The sequence below is a fragment of the Dreissena polymorpha genome, chromosome 10 (assembly GCF_020536995.1).
Source record: "Dreissena polymorpha isolate Duluth1 chromosome 10, UMN_Dpol_1.0, whole genome shotgun sequence".
Taxonomy (NCBI): Eukaryota; Metazoa; Mollusca; class Bivalvia; order Myida; family Dreissenidae; genus Dreissena; species Dreissena polymorpha.
In genome coordinates this window covers 13,096,781-13,117,110 of record NC_068364.1, presented here as the reverse complement: position 1 = coordinate 13,117,110, position 20,330 = coordinate 13,096,781, and the positions used below count along the sequence as shown (strand labels likewise).

Genomic DNA, 20,330 nt, shown 5'->3' with positions numbered 1-20,330 from the left:
ATACACATATTAATCATATTCAAGCTGATTTTCAGTTATTCGATTATCGCTGGTCAGGTGGAAATAAACCATGAAATATGGTCAGGTAGTAATAAACCATGAAATATGGTCAGGTAGTAATAAACCGTGAAATATTGTCAGGTGGTAATAAACCATGAAATTAAGATACACGTTTTATAAAGTTCTTCGCATTAAAAATATTCCGTTCATGTCAGTATATACCGGCGCTGCTTAACACCAAAAAGTAGATGCATTTATTTAAAGGCAACGTCGGTGACGGCAAAACGACGACAGCAATCGCACTGATGGTTACGTTGTTTGACGAGGACGAATGCCTGCTCGTGTCCTCCCCGGACCTGTGGCAGTTCATCGAGGCGCGCACGGTGAGCGCCATCTTGTTGGACGACATCTTCGGCAGCGGCTCTCTGGACGAGACGCTCCTACAGAAGTGGGAGTCCAAGTTTGATGAGGTGGCTTCCTCTGCATTGTTATTGAGCAGATTTCTGATAAAACTGTAAACATGAATGCGCGTAAAATGTCTGTCAATATAAGCCTGTACGGACTAGCTAATCGATTTCCTCCTAAACTATATTTTTGTTTAGAAGTGCTTCCTTTAAACGAAAAATACCACACAAGCGGAAAGTGTCTTCACAGATTAGCCTGTGCGTACTGCATTTGCTGCGCTGGTATGACTCTTTACGCACATGCATTAAACCCTGTTTTCCTAGAACGACGCTTAGTTCAAAACTAAGCTGATATCTGCGTGATCTATGTAACCATCAATCAATATAATACGATGTTGACGACGTATTAAACATGTATAGCCTCCATCATATCTTCAGAGAATTGGAATATATCTTGAATAAAAGAACATAAATAACCTTTCTCGACATAATATGTTTTTGACGATGCTGCGAAGCAGCTCGTCTAAGTTATCATACCATGAAACAATTCTTCACAATGGCGACCTATATAAAAGACCGAGCCAGTCCGATTGAGATGGCTCGATTTTTCAAATTAGCATACCTCGCTGATTATCATTGATAAAGGTAAAGCAAACTCAGCTATAAATAGGACAGCATATTCTGGCAAAAAGATTTAATGATAGTTTGAAAACATTAATTTTAAATCAGTTATATTCAATCCATTATATGTTTATAGATAAATGAAACAACTATGCATTTTCTGTATTGTATTTGACATTTGTCGTGATTTTGTAAATAAATTGCGAATGAAAAAAAACGTGTATAACTAACGTTTAACGCGATCATGAGTGTAAAGAAAACGAATTATTTCGAACCTGCCATTTGTTAACGTTATAGCGAATATGGTATACAAACAACATAATAGCCGTACGATATCTATGAAATTCGCTTTTATGCGTGCTTTCTCATTTGCATATTTAATAAACTTTTCACACAGAAATTACAGAGCCACATCAGTGCACATACTATGTTTGATAATTTATTTGTTTGTTGGATATTGTTTGCTGTTTTAAACACATATTAGGTCATATCGCGGAGATTTAGTTAACCCTACCATGTGTTCATGGGCGAACTCACGTATTCGAGTGCTCTTACGACTATGTGCTCATACCTACTTTCGGGAATCATCATAAAAGTATTGTCGTACTTAACGAACAAACATGCCTAAGCTTATTGAATCAGAGAAAAAAACAATAATCAAAAGAGAAAAACATATATGTTCATACACATGGGCATGTGAAATCACACCCGTACACAATTATCATTAACTTAGGAAAGGAAACAACGAAATATAAAGTTTTTTCGTAATCAAATTTTTGTTCGTACCCATTTTTTTGTACCCCAAATTTTCGTACACATATTTTTCTAACCAAAAATTTTCGTACCCACATACACAATTGTGGTGATGTAGATAAACTTAAATTAATGCTTTTATATCCATCCTTTTCAAAAGCATCGTCACACCAGTACTGTCAGTACTTTGATTACTTAAATGTGGGTACCCAATCTAAGTGGTTTGGCTAACGCATGGCGCTCTTAACCCTAACCATAAGTGACGAGTTTCTATTCAGTAAGAATCATTTTTGTTATACTTACTAACGTTATTCAAACAGTTGTACTTTTAATGATTGGTATCGGGCTTTTTAAAAGAAACAAATGGCTGGACTCGATTAAAAAACACCTACTTGTGTCTGTAGATCTACGACTGTAGCCTCGACACCCCCGAGCGACCAGGCGTCCGTATCATCATCACTATCCGACAACACATCCTAGACCAGTGCTACTCCAGACTCGCCAAGTACAAACTGTTCGCCAAAGAGAAGATTGTTGAATGCACCTCCTCAGGTGACAACTCGTGCAAATGAGCCGCTCTGAGAATACGGTGCTAAAGCACGTGCTTGTGCAGTGAGCACAGGCTAAGCAGGGATGACGCTTCCCGTCTAGACTGGATGTTTGTTTAGAATATACTTCATTTAAATGACAAACTCCATAAAAGCAAACATTGTCTTTCCTGATAAGCCTGTGCAGACTGCACAGGCTAATCTGGGACGACACTTTACGCACCTGCATTAAGCCCCGTTGACCCAGAGCGCGGCTGTAATTTAGTGACAGACGTATTGGATTTATTATAAAAGTTACAAATATATTTAAAAACGAATCGATTTGACATAAATTCATCACTAATTTTGCAAAAAAGTAATGTGGAATGCAAAAAATTATGGATGCTTTGCAAAAGTTACATGCTCTATTGCACAATTTATGGATAAATTGCAAGTTTTATCATTGTTTGGCAAAACTAATAAACAATACATTTCAAAAGTCTCACGTTCATTGATTTTAAAATGAAATTGATGCAGCACATTTTTTAAAATTAAATTCATAAATGTTTTCATTTTTTTACTTTTGTTGCAAAAGGTTTTGATGTAAAGCGAAGAGAATGTACGGATTGCAGAGTGTGTTAATGTATTTAAAAGATTATCGATGTACTGCAAAGGTAATCGCTGAATTAACTCTTTATTTATGTAATTTGCAAATATCGCTTGTCGAATGTCTAACTTAAGAACTAATGTTAATTTCTCATTTTTTTAAATTGTGGTTTCATTGCTAGAGCGCCAACATATTCTGAGCAAATATAAAGTTATAACTCAAAATTACAGAATTGTCATTCAACGAGAAGCGAGCCATGCTGGGAAAACATCTACTCGACGAGGAGATGGCGGTTTCGAAAACGGAAATAGAAAAAGGTGCCAAGGCCCACAACTCTAAACTCGGGTTTCCCGAGTGCTGTGCCTTGTTCGTGAGTCGGGAGTCGTTCATGAACATCGGGTCGCAGTTCTTCGAGAGGCCAATCGGTAACTTTTAACACGTTAAGCGAGCACAACTTCATCGAGCCTTAATCTGGGAAAATGGGGTTAAATAAATATGCGTAGAGTTTCGTCCCAGATGAGCACAGGCTAATCAGTGAGGCTACTTTCCACTTTAATGGTATTTTTCGTGTAGAGGAAGTCCCTTCTTAGCGAAAATCCAGTTTAGGCTGACTGAAGGTGTCGACTCTGATAAGCGTGTGCGAACAGCGCAGGCTCATCTGGAACGACGCCTTACGCATATTCACAAAGCCCTGTTTTCCAAAAGCGAGGTTGATAAGTAGTTTTAGGTCACCTGAGGTTGAATTTACAAAAAGGTATTTGAGTAATTTGTGGCGTAAGCGGATGTAGAAATTAACCCATTAGGCTCGTTTAAATGCATCGGCACATGTTCCTTTTAATTGTATTATATATCCAACCATGCCGATTTAACCTTTTAATATGAGATAAATACAGAAATGGATTTTGTATTAAAACAAACATACCTGACTTATCGTGAACAATGACCCTATTGATCAGGTATTTATTAATGCATATTTGTACACATTGTGATACGTTCGCGCCTCTTGCATGAAACTCAGCGTGCTCGCATCATTATTTAAACATACATTTGACTTTAGTTTGATCACATAATGTGTTGACCGTTTTATACTTTTAAAGCTTTGTTTTAAACTAGTTAACATAAATAAATGTAATCACAGAAAGCATTCGACTATTTGCTTAAAGATGAACAATTGTAAAAGATATATATGTGTATTTGTAATAGGTGACTATGCCGGCCATATTTGTCCTTCTTTGATACATTGTTTCTCTTACACGTTTAATATTTTTATGTGTTGAATAATCCTTTTATGTGTAAAGGTTATTTGCATGTAATATATTTTTCTTCTTCTCTAATATTTCAATTTAAACGAGTGTACTATTTGTTTGATATTTGTATACGTCTAAACTTGCAGTTTTGCATATCTAATCCTGTGTGAGTTGCTTAAATATATATTTATTTTATTGTGTTGTACTTGTACGTTTCTCTCATTTGTTTTCATCTAATGTTTGACGTTTGACTAATATTTTAGCCTCGTTCTGGGGAAACCGGGATTAATTCATGTGCGTAACGTGTCGTCACAGATTAGCCTGTGCAGTCCGAACAGGCTAATCAGGATCGATATTTACCGCCTAAATTGGATTTTCGCATAGAAGAGACTTTTTAACGCAAAAATGCCATAAATGAGAAAAGTGCCGTCCTTGATTAGCTTGTGCGGACTGCACAGGCTTATCTGGGGCGACACTGCGCACAAGCATTAAGCCCCGTTTTCCCAGAGCGCTGTCCATGTGTATATGTGCCGTGTGTTTAGAGCTGCTGTTCGAGACGCTAGACCGGATGTACGACGGCGACAAGTACGGCTACCTCGCCCTCGTGCTTCTCATGCTTCAGAAGGACGGCATACTGTTCGTCAACAAACTCGAGGTAACACCTTCTAGTCTACATCGATTTATTTCATCCCTATCCCATATCACGTCGAAGAAAGACGTTATTGTTTGTGTTAACAAACACGAGGTAACACCTTCTAGTCTACATCGATTTATTTCATCTCTATTCCATAACACGTCGAAGAAAGACGTTGTTGTTTGTGTTAACAAACACGAGGTAACACCTTCTAGTCTACATCGATTTATTTCATCACTCTTCCATAACACGTCGAAGAAAGACGGTTTTGTTTTGTCAACAAACTCGAGGTAACACCCTCTAGTCTACATCGATTTGTTTCATCCCTATTCCATAACACGTCGAAGAAAGACGGTATTGTTTTGTCAACAAACTCGAGGTAACACCCTCTAGTCAACATCGATTTATTTCATCCCTATTCCATAACATTTCAAAAAGAAGTTATTGTTTGTGTTATCAAACTCGAGTAAACACATTGTAGTGTAAATCAATTTATTACATCACTATTCCGTCAAAATGCCTACGAAAAACTAGCCTCGAGTGTACACACTCGAGGTGGCACATTCTAGTATAAATAAATGTGTTTCATAACTTTTCCATCATAGGCCTTAGACATCATAATATTCGTCAACAAACCTATAGAAACACAGTTTGGTTCAAATCAATTGATCCTCGTCCTGGGAAAACTGGGCTTAATTAATATGCGTAAAGTGTCGTCCGAGATTAGCCGGTGGTCCGAGATGTTACGGTTATACGATATGTTTCGTTTAAAGTGTGCAACATGTATAGGCTTATCTCTGTGACGACACTTTAGCCAAAAGCATTAAACCCAAAGCGGCTCAAAATATTGTACCGAAATATCATCGAAGAAAGACGACATTGTCTTCTTCAACAATGTGTGCGTTAAGTGTCGTAAAGTGTGCGTTAAGTGTCGTTAAGTGTGCGTGTCGTCCAAGATTAACATATGACGTCCGTACAGGCTAATCAGGGACGAAACTTTCCGCATTATCTTGACTTTCGTTTAGACGAGACTTCCTTTAAACGAAATATTCCTAAAATCGGCAAGTGTTGCCCCTGATTAGCCTGTGCGGACTGCACAGGCACCCGATACGACTCGAGTTAGTCTGTTCAACAGGCCTTAGGTTAACGGAGTTAGGCTGTATGGACAGGCTATGGTATTACCATCATTCCATTTGGTATAGGGTTAGCCTTAATTAATTCATTCATTTATCGTTCCATCAGTCCGTCTGTCCGTCCATCCGTTTGTTTGTTCGTTCGGGCATATGTTTAGTGTTTGTTAGTTGGTGGGTTCGTTCGTTCTTTGGTTCGTTCCTCGGTTCGTTCGTTTGTTTCTCCGTTTGTTTGTTCTTTTGTTATTTCGTTCTTTTTTTGGTTTGTTCTTTGGTTAAATCTTTTTTTCGTTCATTCGTTCGTTCAATCGTTCATACGTTCGTTCATTCATTCATTCATTTATGTATTTATGTTTTATGCTTTTTTTGTTTGTATTTAATTATTTATTCGTTCATTCATTCATTAATCTTTCCATCCCTTCGTCCTTTCGTTTTTTTTTTCGTTACTTTGTGCGTTCGTGCGTTTGTTCATTGGTTTGTTCGTTTGTTCATGAGTTCGTTCTCCCTCCCTCCCTCCCTCCCTCCCTCCCTCCCTCCCTCCCTCCCTCCCTCCCTCCCTCCCTCCCTCCCTCCCTCCCTCCCTCCCTCCCTCCCTCCCTCCCTCCCTCCCTCCCTCCCTCCCTCCCTCCCTCCCTCCCTCCCTCCCTCCCTCCCTCCCTCCCTCCCTCCCTCCCTCCCTCCCTCCCTCCCTCCCTCCCTCCCTCCCTCCCTCCCTCCCTCTATTTTGTGTTCAACTTTTTTTAGTTAGTTGAATGCATTTATTTTCTTTTTAAATTATATTGGTGTAACAAACATACAAAATAAAATAAAATTATAAAAAACGTTCTAAATTTTAATAGTGTAAATTACTAAAAATATATATTTAATAGAAAGGCGATTAAACCATCCTGGTCATTCAGTAAGATGCTTGATAAATATTAAATTGATACGATTATTTGCCATAATGTATGTCTATGTGAATGTGTGTACATTCAAAACTTGTCCGTATGTGGTTTAAACATATTTTATTTCCAAATTGACAATTACAAATAAATAACTATTCACAAAGTATTATATGGAAAAAGGGTTGGACCTAAAGTTCTACAACATTATCGGGGGTCTTTCCCTAGAGTACAAAGTTACGTCGATAAAGGTGACTGTTTTAGAAGTAAATATTAGTCGTCGTTTTGGAAATTTTTCAAAAACTACTTAAAAATAGATGCAAAAACTACTTTGACTATAATGATAGTAACAATAATTATCATAGCAGTATTAATAATGGTAATAATAATTATAATAGTAATAAAAAGAAATAATAATGACAATAATGGTTATAATGATAATAATAATAATAATAATAATAATAATAATAATAATAATAATAATAATAATAATAATAATAATATGAGTGTAATGAAACAAGGTAATATACAATAATGCACAATAATGAGTCCTGTCCGTATGTAAAAGACTTCGGGAAAATAACATCGGTGAAGTACCATGGGTGCTTTTCACAGTATAATACAAGTTTAAACGCTTACAGACCAGAAAAAATTCAAGGCACGTTATTAAATAACTTAATAATTTATGCGCAAAGTTGGTTTCTATCACAGCACATACAACATTTGAAATAAACATTCACTTGCAAGACATCTTATTGGACAGAGATGCAATTATATTCCTTTATAAAATACGATTTTTAGCCTGAACTTATCTGTTGACTTTTAAGTAAGATATTATCTGCCTCCATGGGATGCTTATTAGCTGTTTTATTATTTACTTTATTGTATTTGTCGTCCTCAGTTATCTCCAGGAGTCTAGAAAATCACTTCTTCGACTTTGATGTAATCTATTCTCTTCAATTAAGAGTCAACGGCGCTATTTTCAGACGATTTTTTTTATTTCAAAATTGGATTCCATATTATTTTGCCTATGCTTTCTAAACAAACATGTTACACCAATAAAACAGCGGAAGTCTACATTGTGAATTAGCAACCTGCTGTGGTGATCCCTTTCTTATCCATTTGAGCGTCAAGTTATCTCATATAGATCAGACATCGGCCGTCTCCGTTATATATTAGACTGACTTAAATTTTCTGTCGTGAAGTATTGTGGTTAGATTGTCCAATTAAGAAACGCAAGTAGTCAGAAATGTGTGATTAGAATGTGTGGAAAGACAACTACGTCTAAATGAAATACCATATAGTTCAATTGTTGAGAATAGACGTATGCTACATACATAATATGCCATATGAGCATACATGCCAGACGTCCCGATCTTGACGGGACAGTCCTGCTTTTGAGGGGTTTGTCCCGATGTGGCACAATTTGTCCCGACATTCGTAAAAAACGACCTATTTTCTATAAGTTAACAATAAAATTCGCTAATCCCTTTATTGCCCCCAAATAACAAACCATATCTACTGGTGAAGTTATGTCGCCGATTTTGTTTTCTTTATTTGTTGAAGATCTTGAATTGTACCTACAAGACAACATTAATTCTGGTTTGAGTATAGATGATATTACGATGATTTTACTATTATTTGCTGATGACATGGCCATTTTAGGCAAGTCACCTGCTGAAGTCCAGTCACATTTAGATAGATTGTATTTATACTGCAATTCTTGGGGTTTAAATGTAAACACTGCTAAAACAAAAATTATGGTGTTTCGGAAGAGAGGAGGTTTAAAACAAAATGAAAAATGGGCATACAATGGTAATGATATTGAAGTTGTTGATAACTTTAATTATTTAGGCACAGTACTAAATTATACTGGAAGTTTTAAATCAAACCAAGAACATTTGATTGGTAAAGCCCTTAAAGCCATGAATACATTGTTGATAAAATGTCATGACTTCGATATTAAACCAAAAATATTATGTCAGTTGTTTGACTCCTTTGTGGGTTCCATATTAAATTATTCCGCAGAAGTATGGGGTTTTAACAAGTCAGATGGCATTGAACGCATACATTTAAAATTTTGCAAACGATTACTTCAAGTTAAAATAAATACATGTAATGTTGCTGTTTATGGAGAATTAGGTAGATATCCATTGTATGTAAACAGGTTTGTAAAAATTATAAAATATTGGTTTAAAATTTTAACCAGTGAAAATATTATTATGCAAATTGTTTACAAACAAGCTTTAAACGATTGTAATAAAGGTTTTACAAATTGGGTCTCACATGTAAAAAACATGTTAAATAATTATGGATTTGGTTATGTATTTGAAAATCCAAATGTTGTGCAAATAAATAGTTTTATTAGAGAATTCAAATGTAGACTTGTTGACAATTTTAGACAAGAGTGGTATGGTAAACTGAATAGCAGTCCTGTATTAGATATGTATAAAGTTTTTAAAACCTCTTTTGAGTATGAAGAATATTTGGACTTACTTCCTAGACGTCTGCGTTTATTTTTTGTAAGAATAAGAGTCTCTGCACACCCGTTGAGAATTCAAACTGGCAGATATGCCCAACACAATATTCCACGCAATGAACGTTATTGTTTATGTTGTAATGACACTGATTTAGAAGACGAATATCATTTTATATGTATATGCCGATGTTACATCGATTTAAGAAAAAAATATATAAGTAATACATATTATATTAATCCATCTGTGTATAAATTTCACAAATTATTAGTTTCTTGTGATAGATTAGTAATTTCCAATGTATGCAAATATATAAAAGAAGCTCTAGTTGTAAGAAATACAATCCTAAATAATACTGTTGAATAGTTTTTACCACCCCTAGTTAGAACTTATGTGTTCTTACCATATATTATGTTTATTTGTATTGATTTTATGTTATATAATGTTATGTTATTATTCGCATTCACGTGACAGAATATGATGTGTATTTTTAGTATTAAGACGATGTACTATTGTATAAGTCTGAATAAACTATGTCTGTCTGTCTGTCTGTCTGTCTACTAGTCAAGTGAGCCAGTGTTGTTTTTGACACCTTATCGGCGATCTATCGGCAAATTATTGATTTTATCGCGCTTTCACACCAAGGTGCGTTTATGCTAGGGGTCACTTATTGCTAGCGGTAGATGCATCTTAGTAAAATAAAAGCAGACTGCTTTTGTATTTAATGGCCCCAGGTCGGACCTCAAAGACCTCGTGAAGAGGCCGGTAGGACCTGTAAATAAACTCTGATTTAAAAAAAATAAAAAAAATTAATGGCCCATTTGATGTGTTTGATATGCGACTTAAAACTTTAAAAAAAATCTGTAATTTAAATATAAACGTTTTATTTCAACCTTAATTTTCACGATCGGGATATGCACCGAGCATCTTTAAAAAAAAGGATATTTCTTGCTACCATTATCGTTATTTCATAAAAAAATAAACACATGCGAAAGAGTCAATTGCTTTGGTAAATTAACAACTATTTTTTTAAATGTAATTTCGTATTAAATCTTTAAACTAAAGACAGTCACACTTAAGATAATCAATATACCTTTAATATAAATTGAAACAATGAATAGTCAAATAAATAACCCGTGGCATTTGTTTTCGCAGTCTCGTATTGTTAAGCAATAGAAATTACAGTTATCACCATTATTAAAAGCGGCTTTATCGCATAAAGGGTCCAATAAACAGGACAATGTAGTATGACACACCGACATCAATCACCCTGTCGGCATGATATGTCATAAAGTAGCCAAGGCACCCTTCCTCCTGCTATGTGACGATATCACCAATTGATTTTTGTAACTTCATTCAACATTTATTTTGTTTTAACGTGGCAGCATTAACATAATATGCATTTAATATAATACAGTACAAAAAATACAAAATATATAAAAGAAATGAAAAAAATAATTTAAATGATGATAATGATGATGATGATGATGATGATGATGATGACGAACGCAGAAAAGCTCGACCGCATAAACGAACGAACGAACAAACCAATTGACGGACGCATGAACGAACGAACAAAATAACAAACGAGCGCACGAACGACCGACCGACGGGCCGGCCCGCTCGCTCGCTCGCTCGCTGACTGACTGACTGACTGACTGACTGACTGACTGACTGACTGACTGACTGACTGACTGACTGACTGACTGAGTGAGTGACTGACTGGCTGACTGGCCGGCCGGCTGGCCGGCCGGCCGACCGACCGACCGACCGACCGACCGACCGACCGACCGACCGACCGACCGACCGACCGTCCGACCGACCGTCCGACTAAAATAAATAAATAAAGAAAGAAATAATGAACGCATGAATGAATGAATAAATAAATAAATACATACATACATAAAAAATACATTTATACATAAATAAATACGTTAATACATAAATAAATGACTGAATGAAACCCTGATCTGTTACAATTATTGACTATTATTTTTGGTATTTCATACTTTAATATAATAAAACTACAAACCAATCCGTAGTGTTTTCAAAATTATTAATCTATTCACTATCAGTGTGCAATATATTTAATCTTAAAATTAACATGTTCTAAATTCATTGAATAAAATATAAATATATAACCAATATTTCCATTCTTTATTGGTTTAAGACCTAAGAAGGCGTTTTTCTTTCATTATTTTTAATACATAATCGAGACGATCGTGATACCGTTGCCTAATCCCTTTTCCTTCGTTATCTATAAATAGACCATTTATTTATAGATCTTTGAGCCAGGTTATCTAGAGGCTAACCCCATACCAAATGGTATGATGGTAATACCATTGCCTGTCCATACAGCCTAACTCCGTTAACCTAAGGCCTGTTGAACAGACTAACTCGAGTCGTATCGGGTGGCACAAGCATATCTTGGATGACACTTTACGCACATGCATAAAGCTATTTTCCCCCAGAACCAGGCTAAAATGCACCTTTATTTCATGTATGTTTCAGGGATCCTCAGATGAAAAATTTCAGAACAAAGTAGCCGATCTCGCTTTCTTGTGCAAGGTCCCGAATACGGATCATCTGAACAAGTTTATACTGGATGCCCTCAAGAACACGGTGAGTCGCGTTTTGGGATTATTAGGCCTTATCCATGTGCGTTGAGTGTTGTCCCAGATTAGCCTATTTAGTCCACACAGGCTAATCACGTAAAACTGTTTCCGCCTGCAATGCATTTTCGTTTTAAATAGAGCTCCTTTAAACGAAAAAAATCCCTGAAAGCGGAAAGTGCCGAGCTTTCCCGGAAAGCGCCGAGCTTTCCCGGAACACAGTAAGTATTTTACGAGACTGTTAAGAAGTTTAACCTCCCAAACTATTGACCTTGGATTGATGTCAACTCGTCGCTTCGGCGAATGTAACGCAATATGTTTAGATTTTTGTATAAACAAATAATTTTAAAGTAGATTGGTGAATGCAACTGTAATACATTTGATAAAATTAAAATAAATAAGAATATAATTGTCATATTTTAAACACCGAGTGTATAACTACATATACGTGTAGAAAATGAAAACATTAGTTGGACTTTCAAATGAAACAAACATTACAACCGAAATCTGGTAAGGTACTGAGCTCAAATTGCAAACCAATCCCGTCTGTCCAGGTGAAGTGTTTCGTGGACTACTACTCAGACCGGAAGTGCTATACGTTCGCGCACGAAAGCATCATGGAATCCATCATGGCTTCGTTCGGGGAGCGACATCCACAGGAAGTGCTGGAAGGTACTAGTAGTTTTTCATGTATTCCATCACAATTCTGAAATGATGAACCCATAGTTCATCATAGTTCATTCCGAGTAATATGACCTACATCCAAACATGGACTGATATAACAACTTCCTGTTGAACCGATAACAAAAATATGTCATGCAACGATTCATAAGACATATATAAATGTAGCTTCGTGATAAAATAAATATGCTGTATGAAGCCTTGAAGAAAGTTACAGTAAATAATTAGTTAAAACAAGTATCCCTTACAGTTTGCATATTTTTGACTCATTTCAATATAATAGTCAAATTGACATATTTCAAAGTTTCAACAATTATGAATTCTATATATATTAACCATATTTTATGTATGTATTTGTACATGATTACACTCAAAGGCTGCGCTCTGCCATTCCTGATGGATTTCGTTGGGACCGACGAGAACTTCGAAGAACGCCCTGACGAAATCTTCATGATGCGAGTGAAGAGGGAAAACTTCCTCGTCCTTGCACAGGTCAACATAATTGCACAACTAAGATAATCCGTCGCTCGTTTGATTCGTTGCTAATGCTTAAAGTTTTCAAATTAAAAAAAGTGTGATCTGGTAATTTCAATAGTTTATTATTATTTCAATAGTTTATGCACGTAGTTGTGCGTTGAATGCAGTTTTATGTTCCAAGCGTTGTCTTCATAATTGTTTTGTTGCTGTTGATGCTTCTCAAGATGATAATAATCATGATTATGTTGTTGTTGATGGACAACGATTATGTCGATCATGATGATGAGGATTATATTGTTGTTGTTGTTGTTGTTGTTGTTGTTGATGATGATGATAATGATGACGATGATGGTGATGATGATGATGAGGAGGAGGAGGAGGAGGAGGAGGACGACGACGACACGATGATGATGATGATGCCGATGATGATTCCACCATTCTTTGTTACACATGTGATTACATCTGCGTTCATTCTACTGCAGGTATTTGAACACTACATCCTCAATAACGAGGTGAAGCGCATCTCCCAGCACAGGGCCATGAAGGATGTCCGCTTCATCGAGTTCTTCTTCGAGTACATTCAGCAGAAACCAGACTGCGTCCGCATCGTTCTCAGCGAGGACAAGAATTTCACTGTTAGTAAAACAGAAGGCAAGCTGTACGCCTCTATTTGCCCAACAGTTGGTTCTTTTAATATTGTACTATCCCTTTTACAATCGTCGTGTGTTGTCCGTCGTCGACGTTGTTTTATGAGCGCTCAAGACGACATTTGTATTGCAAAGTCTTAACATAACGTCGTCAGAACATGTATCCAATGATATCTCGTCCGGTTTAGATTGTACAGATTGTGTAGGTCATGTGGGGTCAAAGATTAGGCCCGTTAATATACATACACCGAGTTTCATCAAACTTCCACAGGTACTTTTTGTGGTAACACAAGGCCAGCTTAAAGTTTTCAATCATTTTTGTAACCGAAACAAAGACAATTTTTGTATGGAAAACAAACAAGTGAAAAATTTGTAAATTTCCCATATGGGCCGCTTTCCACATACAAAGTGTCATTAACCTAGCTTAAGTTCTTTTCGAGTGAAATAAAGGATCCATATGTCATTGGACGGAAAGATGGACGTACCTGGGAGTAAACATGTGAAATCGGTAGGAGACTCACCAGTTCAAACAATGTCATGAGGGATCAATTTGACAGCAAGAAAACTCCTGGACATTTTTATGCTCGGCTTGTTTTAGGTTAAAGTGGTCCATCATTATCATATACATCGACATTCACTACCAATCATGTTGTACGTGCTTTTAAGTAAAACTTGTATGATTAATCAGGTGAGCAAATTACGACCAGCTTGACTCTCTTGTTTCACTTATTGATAAACTGAATTATCTATAAAAACAATTTAAACGATTTGTCAGCATGTTCCCGCTACTATTAAATTGAGCCTCTCTGTGGGGAAACAGGGCTTCATGTATGCACGCAAAGTGTCATCCAAGATTAGCATGTGCAGTCTGCACTGGCTTATCTTGGCCGACACTTTCTACTTGTATGACATTCTTTATTTAAACAAAGTCTCGTCTTTGCGTAAATCCAAATCAGGCGGTGATTGTAACCCTTGATTATCACGTTATGTAATTCCAAACAAGGAAATTGTCGCCCTTGATTATCCCGTTATGTTATTACAAACACGGAAATTGTGACCCTTGTTTATCACGATATGTTTTTCCAAACAAGGACGGTGACAGCAAACGCAAGGTCGGGCTGCTGTACGGGGCCATTGACCAGGAAGTGCCGAACATGGAACTAGTGTCGGCCATCATGAAAACAGGTACCTGTAACTTGTTCTATGAAATAAAACACACAACAGTGATCGTAAGAAAGAGGTACTACGTAATTTCATTCAAAGCGAACGCTTTTAATTAAATTGTTAGGCTGCGTGCAGCAGTTATGTAATAACAGAGAGAAATGTGTGTGTTCAAATCACTTTCTGTAAAAATTGGGCTTAATGCATGTCCGGACAGGCGCATCAGGGACGCATCTTTCCGCATGTTTGGAATTCTTCATTAAAAGGAAGTCTGTTCTTAACGAAAATCCTGTTTAGCTCTGACTGCACAGGCTTATCTGGACGACATTTAACGCATTTGCATTAAGCCCAGTTTCTCTTAAACGCGGTTCAATTCATCGGTTCTGTTTTGACGACTCGCTTATAAACCCAACAGGAATTCACCTGAAGAAGCCCACCAAGGAGAAGTGGTGCCGCTCCGAGCTGGAGGCGGCTCTGTGCATGGCGGTGAGGCGCGGCAGCTACGAGATCTACAAGCTTCTCGTCGGGGCCGGGCTGGAACTTCCGGACAGCCTACTAGAGGAGGAACAGTATCTCGTATCCGTTGACATCATCAGGGACGTGCTGGGTGTAAGTGATACATGAGAAATGTCAAAAAACAAATAATAGTTGTTTATCGGACATTTAACATTTAAGAGATCTGATGCTGAGGTTTGGTAGGAAATCAACCACGAGCTCCCTCCCCCAATACAGAAGATGTTTAAAAAAATATAATAAAAATGCTTAACATGATTTATTTAAGTTTGATTTTTTAAATAGTTTTGTAAGAGCGCAAGCGGCTCTCTTTTTCAGTGAGATAAAATGGGTATTTGATTTTTTTTCCCCGATTAAATACATTTAGTATTCAATGCCGGACTCAAAACTGGTAATTAACGTAATAACGAATGATCAAATAATGCATTGTCTTAATTTCCAGCGAGGATAAAACGCATCATCACACCTATGACAAACACATTTAAGCATCGCTATTGAAAACGGGGCTAAATGCATGTGCATTAGGTGTCATCCCTGATTAGCCTGTGAAGTCCGCACAGGCTAATAAGGGACGACACTTTCCGCTGTTATGAAATTGTTCGTTTTAAGAAGGCTCTTCTAACCCCAATTCCAGTTTCAACCGTAAGTGGCGTACCCAATTAGCCGATTCAGACATCACAGGCTTCTCTGGACGACACTGCACTGAGCAGAGTTTTCCAAGAACGGTACTCAAATAAACAGTGGTCCCCCTTTCCAAGGCGGATATAAAGCGTTATCACACTAATAATAAGCAGATTCTTCTTCTCATAACAGCGGCGGTACTGGAGCGACGAGCAAAAGGACGTGGCGGTGGTGAAGGCGTCACGTGGTACCCGGCCGGAGAGCCACGAGATTGTCACGCTTCTGTTGCAGGACTCCGCCTCCCCGAACTCCATCAGAGCCGGAAGTACCGCCCTCTGTGAGGCCGTCAAGTCAGGTACACAGAAGGGGTTCATTCATAGAGGTTTATTGAATAATATTGGTCATAGGTCATATTTATCACGCGTGTGTGAATAATTATTTCCCGCATTTGATTGCGTAAAATGGCAAAAAAAGTATGCGCGTGGACATATAGGACGCTAAATACGATTGCAATCATCATGAACACGTAAAATATTATAAGGTAGGCTACATCAGAATGAGAAACGTGAAAAGAAGTTCCCTTATCTTAGATGTGAAAAATATTATTCTGAAACAAGATCAAAGAGAAGTGTTGAATCATTGATTTTGTACACCATCACTGAATTCAAATTTTGCTTTTCATTAAATTGATGACAGTATTTGGGGAACTGGTTACGTTTAGTCTCGACGATCTGACAGTAAGTATACATGGTGCATTGTTTTTTGTTTACATAAATGCATAATGTACCGTAATAAATACATATAAGCCCACAATTTTGCTTGACACCTGGGTATTTAAGGATACGAATACCATCGAGTAGTTACCGGTATGTATAAAAACGCTGAATACGTCGTGAGCGCGGTCGCGAAGGTCTATACGCGGGTATACGTCGATGAAGACTTCAATTTATTTAGCCTGCTAAAAGTCCCATAGGGTATAGTCAGTATCCAACGTTTGTCAAACGATTAACTAACCGATTGAACGTTTCTACGCTGCTCATTCTCATGTCGTAAGTAAAGTGTGACTGGCACATAACACGTGTTGCATTTGGGCCTCGCTCTGCAGACCGCACAGGCTAATCAGGGATGATACTATCCGCTTTTATTTTAATTTTCGTATCTTCATAGCGAAAATCCAGTTTAGGTTGAAATTTTCGTCCCTGATTAGCCTGTGCGAACTTAACAGGCTAATTTGGGACGACACTTTAAGCTCATGCATTAAGCCCAGTTTTCCCAGAACGAGGCACATTTTTGTTTCTCCAGGCAAGCTGAGAAACGTGCTGCTGCTTCTGACGAGCGGATCCAGCGTCGATGACAGGGACGCCACACAACAGACGCCGCTTCACCACGCGTGTGACTGGAACAACATCGAGGTACGGAATTGAGGAATTTGCGCTTTCTTAGAAACCGCACATTCATTACACGTTTGACTGTATACCATCGAGTAACGGGTATATGAACTTTATTATTACGCACATCTGCACCATGTGTGTTGTTGGAACAACGCAGAGGCCCGGGATGTACAAACACAGGCAATTTTGTTAAAAAAAATATTTCCCCTTGTACTACACGTTTTGCTGAAACAATATTGAGGTGCAGCATTTAGGAATAATATATCCACTAAAAGAAATAGTAGCACTTTGAAAAACCACATCTGCCTCCAAGTGTGTTTTAAACAGCCTAGATTTTAATTTTGAAATAGTCCAACTTAAAGAAACTGCACCTGCATTATGAAGGTGTTTGAAACCACTTCGACACAGTTTTGGGACATTAAACACAATGTAGAACGGGATTACAATACAGTGCAGTCCGCGCAAGCTAATCAATGACGAACCCTTCCGCTTTTATGGAATTTTATGTTAAAATAATGTCCAACCTAAAGTAAAATCCTGAAAGGAGGAAATTGTCGTCCGCGATAAGCCTGTGCGGTCTACACAGTCTACTATGAGACGACACTGTTCGCTTTTATGGAATTTTCGTTTATAAGAAGTATCCTCCAAACGAAAATCCATTATAGACGGAAAGTGTCGTGCCTGACCTAATAAATAATACTCTGGAACGACTAAACGCTCATGTACTGATCCTCTGATTTCCCAGCGCGGGTCTCACCATTAATTCAATGACAATGCTTTCTTAAGGTTGTGAAGCTGCTTCTAAAGAGGAACGCCGACGTTAACGCCAAAGACACGCTTGGTTTCACGCCGTTCCTCGTGGCGGCCGGCTGGGGCCGCGAGACAATCATGGACCTGCTTCTCACGAAACGAGTGGACGTCCTTGCGCTGGACGACCAAGAAAACAACGTGCTCCACATCTGCGCAGCAAATGGCCAAACGAAAATCATGAAAACGCTGATGACAAAGTTCTCAAAGGAAATGGACTCCCTTCTGATAGCCCGCAATCGCCACGGGTGGACGCCGCTTGACTTCGCGTTGCGGTGCGGCCATCTGGGCGTCACGAAACTTCTTATCTACACAATTCTTAAGAAAGCCGACCTGAAGGCACCAGATCCCAAGTCGCAGCCGCCGCGCACGTTCGTGCACACGCGCTTCTTTGTGGTGAAGTTGGACGATTTCAACGTTGACGAGAAGTTCCAGTACCGCTTCCTGAGCGAGGAGGTGGGCCGGACGTGTTTCCAGATGCCGCGCTGCAACTGGTTCATTCAGGCCGGAAACCGTGATGAGTACGAAGAGGTCAGGACGTTCGCCATCAAATACGAGAACAAACTGAGGCAGTGCCTGGCGAAATCATAAATTATGTGCTATCAAATAAACTAAGACAATGCCTGGCGATTTTTTTAAAATATTTGCTATCAAACAAATTAAGGCAGTGCCTGGCAAAATCATAAAATATTTGCTGTCAAATCAACTGAGTCAGTGCTTGGCAGAATCATAAACTATTTGCTATCAGACAAACTGAGGCAGTGTCTGCGAAATTATAAAATATTTGCTATCAAATAAAATGAGGCAGTGCCTAGCGAAATCATAAAGATTTGCTATCAAACAAACTGAGGCAGCGCTTGACGAAGTAATAACATATTCGCTATCAAACAAACTGAGGCAGTGCCTGGCGAAATAATAAAATATTTGCTATCAAACAAATTGAGACAGTGCCTGGCGAAATAATAACATATTTGCTATCAAATAAACCGAGGCAGTGACTGGCGAAATAATAAAATATTTGTTATCAAATAAAATGAGGCAGTGACTGGCGAATAATAAAATATTTGCTGTCAAATAAATTGAGGCAGTGCCTTGCGAAATAATAAAATATTTGCTATCAAACAAACTGAGGCAATGCCTTGCGAAATAATAAAATATTTGCTGTCAAACAAACCGAGTCAGTGCCTGGCGAAATAATAAAATATTTGCTATCAAACAAACCGAGTCAGTGCCTGGCGAAATCATAAAATATTTGCTATCAAATAAACCGAGTCAGCGCCTGGCGAAATCATAAAATATTTGCTATCAAACAAACCGAGTCAGTGCCTGGCGAAATCATAAAATATTTGCTATCAAACAAACCGAGTCAGTGCCTGGCGAAATCCTAAAGTATTTGCTATCAAACAAACCAAGTCAGTGCCTTGCGAAATCATAAAATATTTGCTATCAAACAAACTGAGTCAGTGCCTGGATAAATCACAGCCATCAAGAACGAGAACAAACTGAGACATAGCCTTGCGAGATTGTAGAATGTTTACTATCCAAACACCTTGTGACAACTCTTTGCAAAATAATTGAATATATAATGTTAAAACAATATGTAACAGTTCTTTGCAAAATCATTGAATATTTAATGTTAAAATAATATGTGACAGTGCTTTGCAAAATCATTGAATATTTAATGTCAAAATAATATGCGACAGTGCTTTGCAACATTATTGAATATTTAATGTCAAAACATTATGTGACAGTGCTTTGCAAAATCATTGAATATTTAATGTCAAAATAATATGTGACAGTGCTTTGCAAACTCACTGAATATTTAATGTCAAAATAATATGTGACAGTGCTTTGCAAAATCATTGAATATTTAATGTCAAATAATATGTGACAGTGCTTTGCAAACTCACTGAATATTTAATGTCAAAATAATATGTGACAGTGCTTTGCAAAATCATTGAATATTTAATGTCAAAATAATATGTGACAGTGCTTTGCATACTCACTGAATATTTAATGTCAAAATAATAAGTGACAGTGTTTTGCACAATCATTGAATATTTAATGTCAAATTAATATGTGACAGTGCTTTGCAAACTCTCTGAATATTTAATGTCAAAATAATATGTGACAGTACTT

General features: G+C 37.6%; 1 protein-coding gene across 1 annotated transcript; it reads left to right on the top strand.

Annotated features, from left to right (window-relative positions):
• The first annotated feature begins 275 nt into the window (after nucleotides 1-275).
• On the top strand, nucleotides 276-19,870 carry LOC127847147 (uncharacterized). Its single transcript, XM_052378845.1, has 13 exons — nucleotides 276-470; nucleotides 2,183-2,330; nucleotides 3,143-3,337; nucleotides 4,702-4,814; nucleotides 11,793-11,903; nucleotides 12,448-12,565; nucleotides 12,951-13,066; nucleotides 13,534-13,686; nucleotides 14,790-14,883; nucleotides 15,275-15,468; nucleotides 16,186-16,348; nucleotides 17,296-17,405; nucleotides 18,171-19,870. Exons 1-13 carry the CDS (start codon nucleotides 306-308, stop codon nucleotides 18,780-18,782), a joined length of 2,292 nt encoding a protein of 763 aa, XP_052234805.1. The 5' UTR covers nucleotides 276-305; the 3' UTR covers nucleotides 18,783-19,870.
• The last annotated feature ends 460 nt before the right edge of the window (nucleotides 19,871-20,330 follow it).

What these genes read in the sequence shown, in the direction of transcription:
- LOC127847147 (XM_052378845.1), top strand. Translation starts at nt 306, where the DNA reads ATGGTTACGTTGTTTGACGAGGACGAATGCCTGCTCGTGTCCTCCCCG. An exon ending in GGGAGTCCAAGTTTGATGAG is followed by an intron (nt 471 to 2,182) that starts GTGGCTTCCTCT and finishes TTGTGTCTGTAG; the next exon opens with ATCTACGACTGTAGCCTCGA. An exon ending in TGTTCGTCAACAAACTCGAG is followed by an intron (nt 4,815 to 11,792) that starts GTAACACCTTCT and finishes TGTATGTTTCAG; the next exon opens with GGATCCTCAGATGAAAAATT.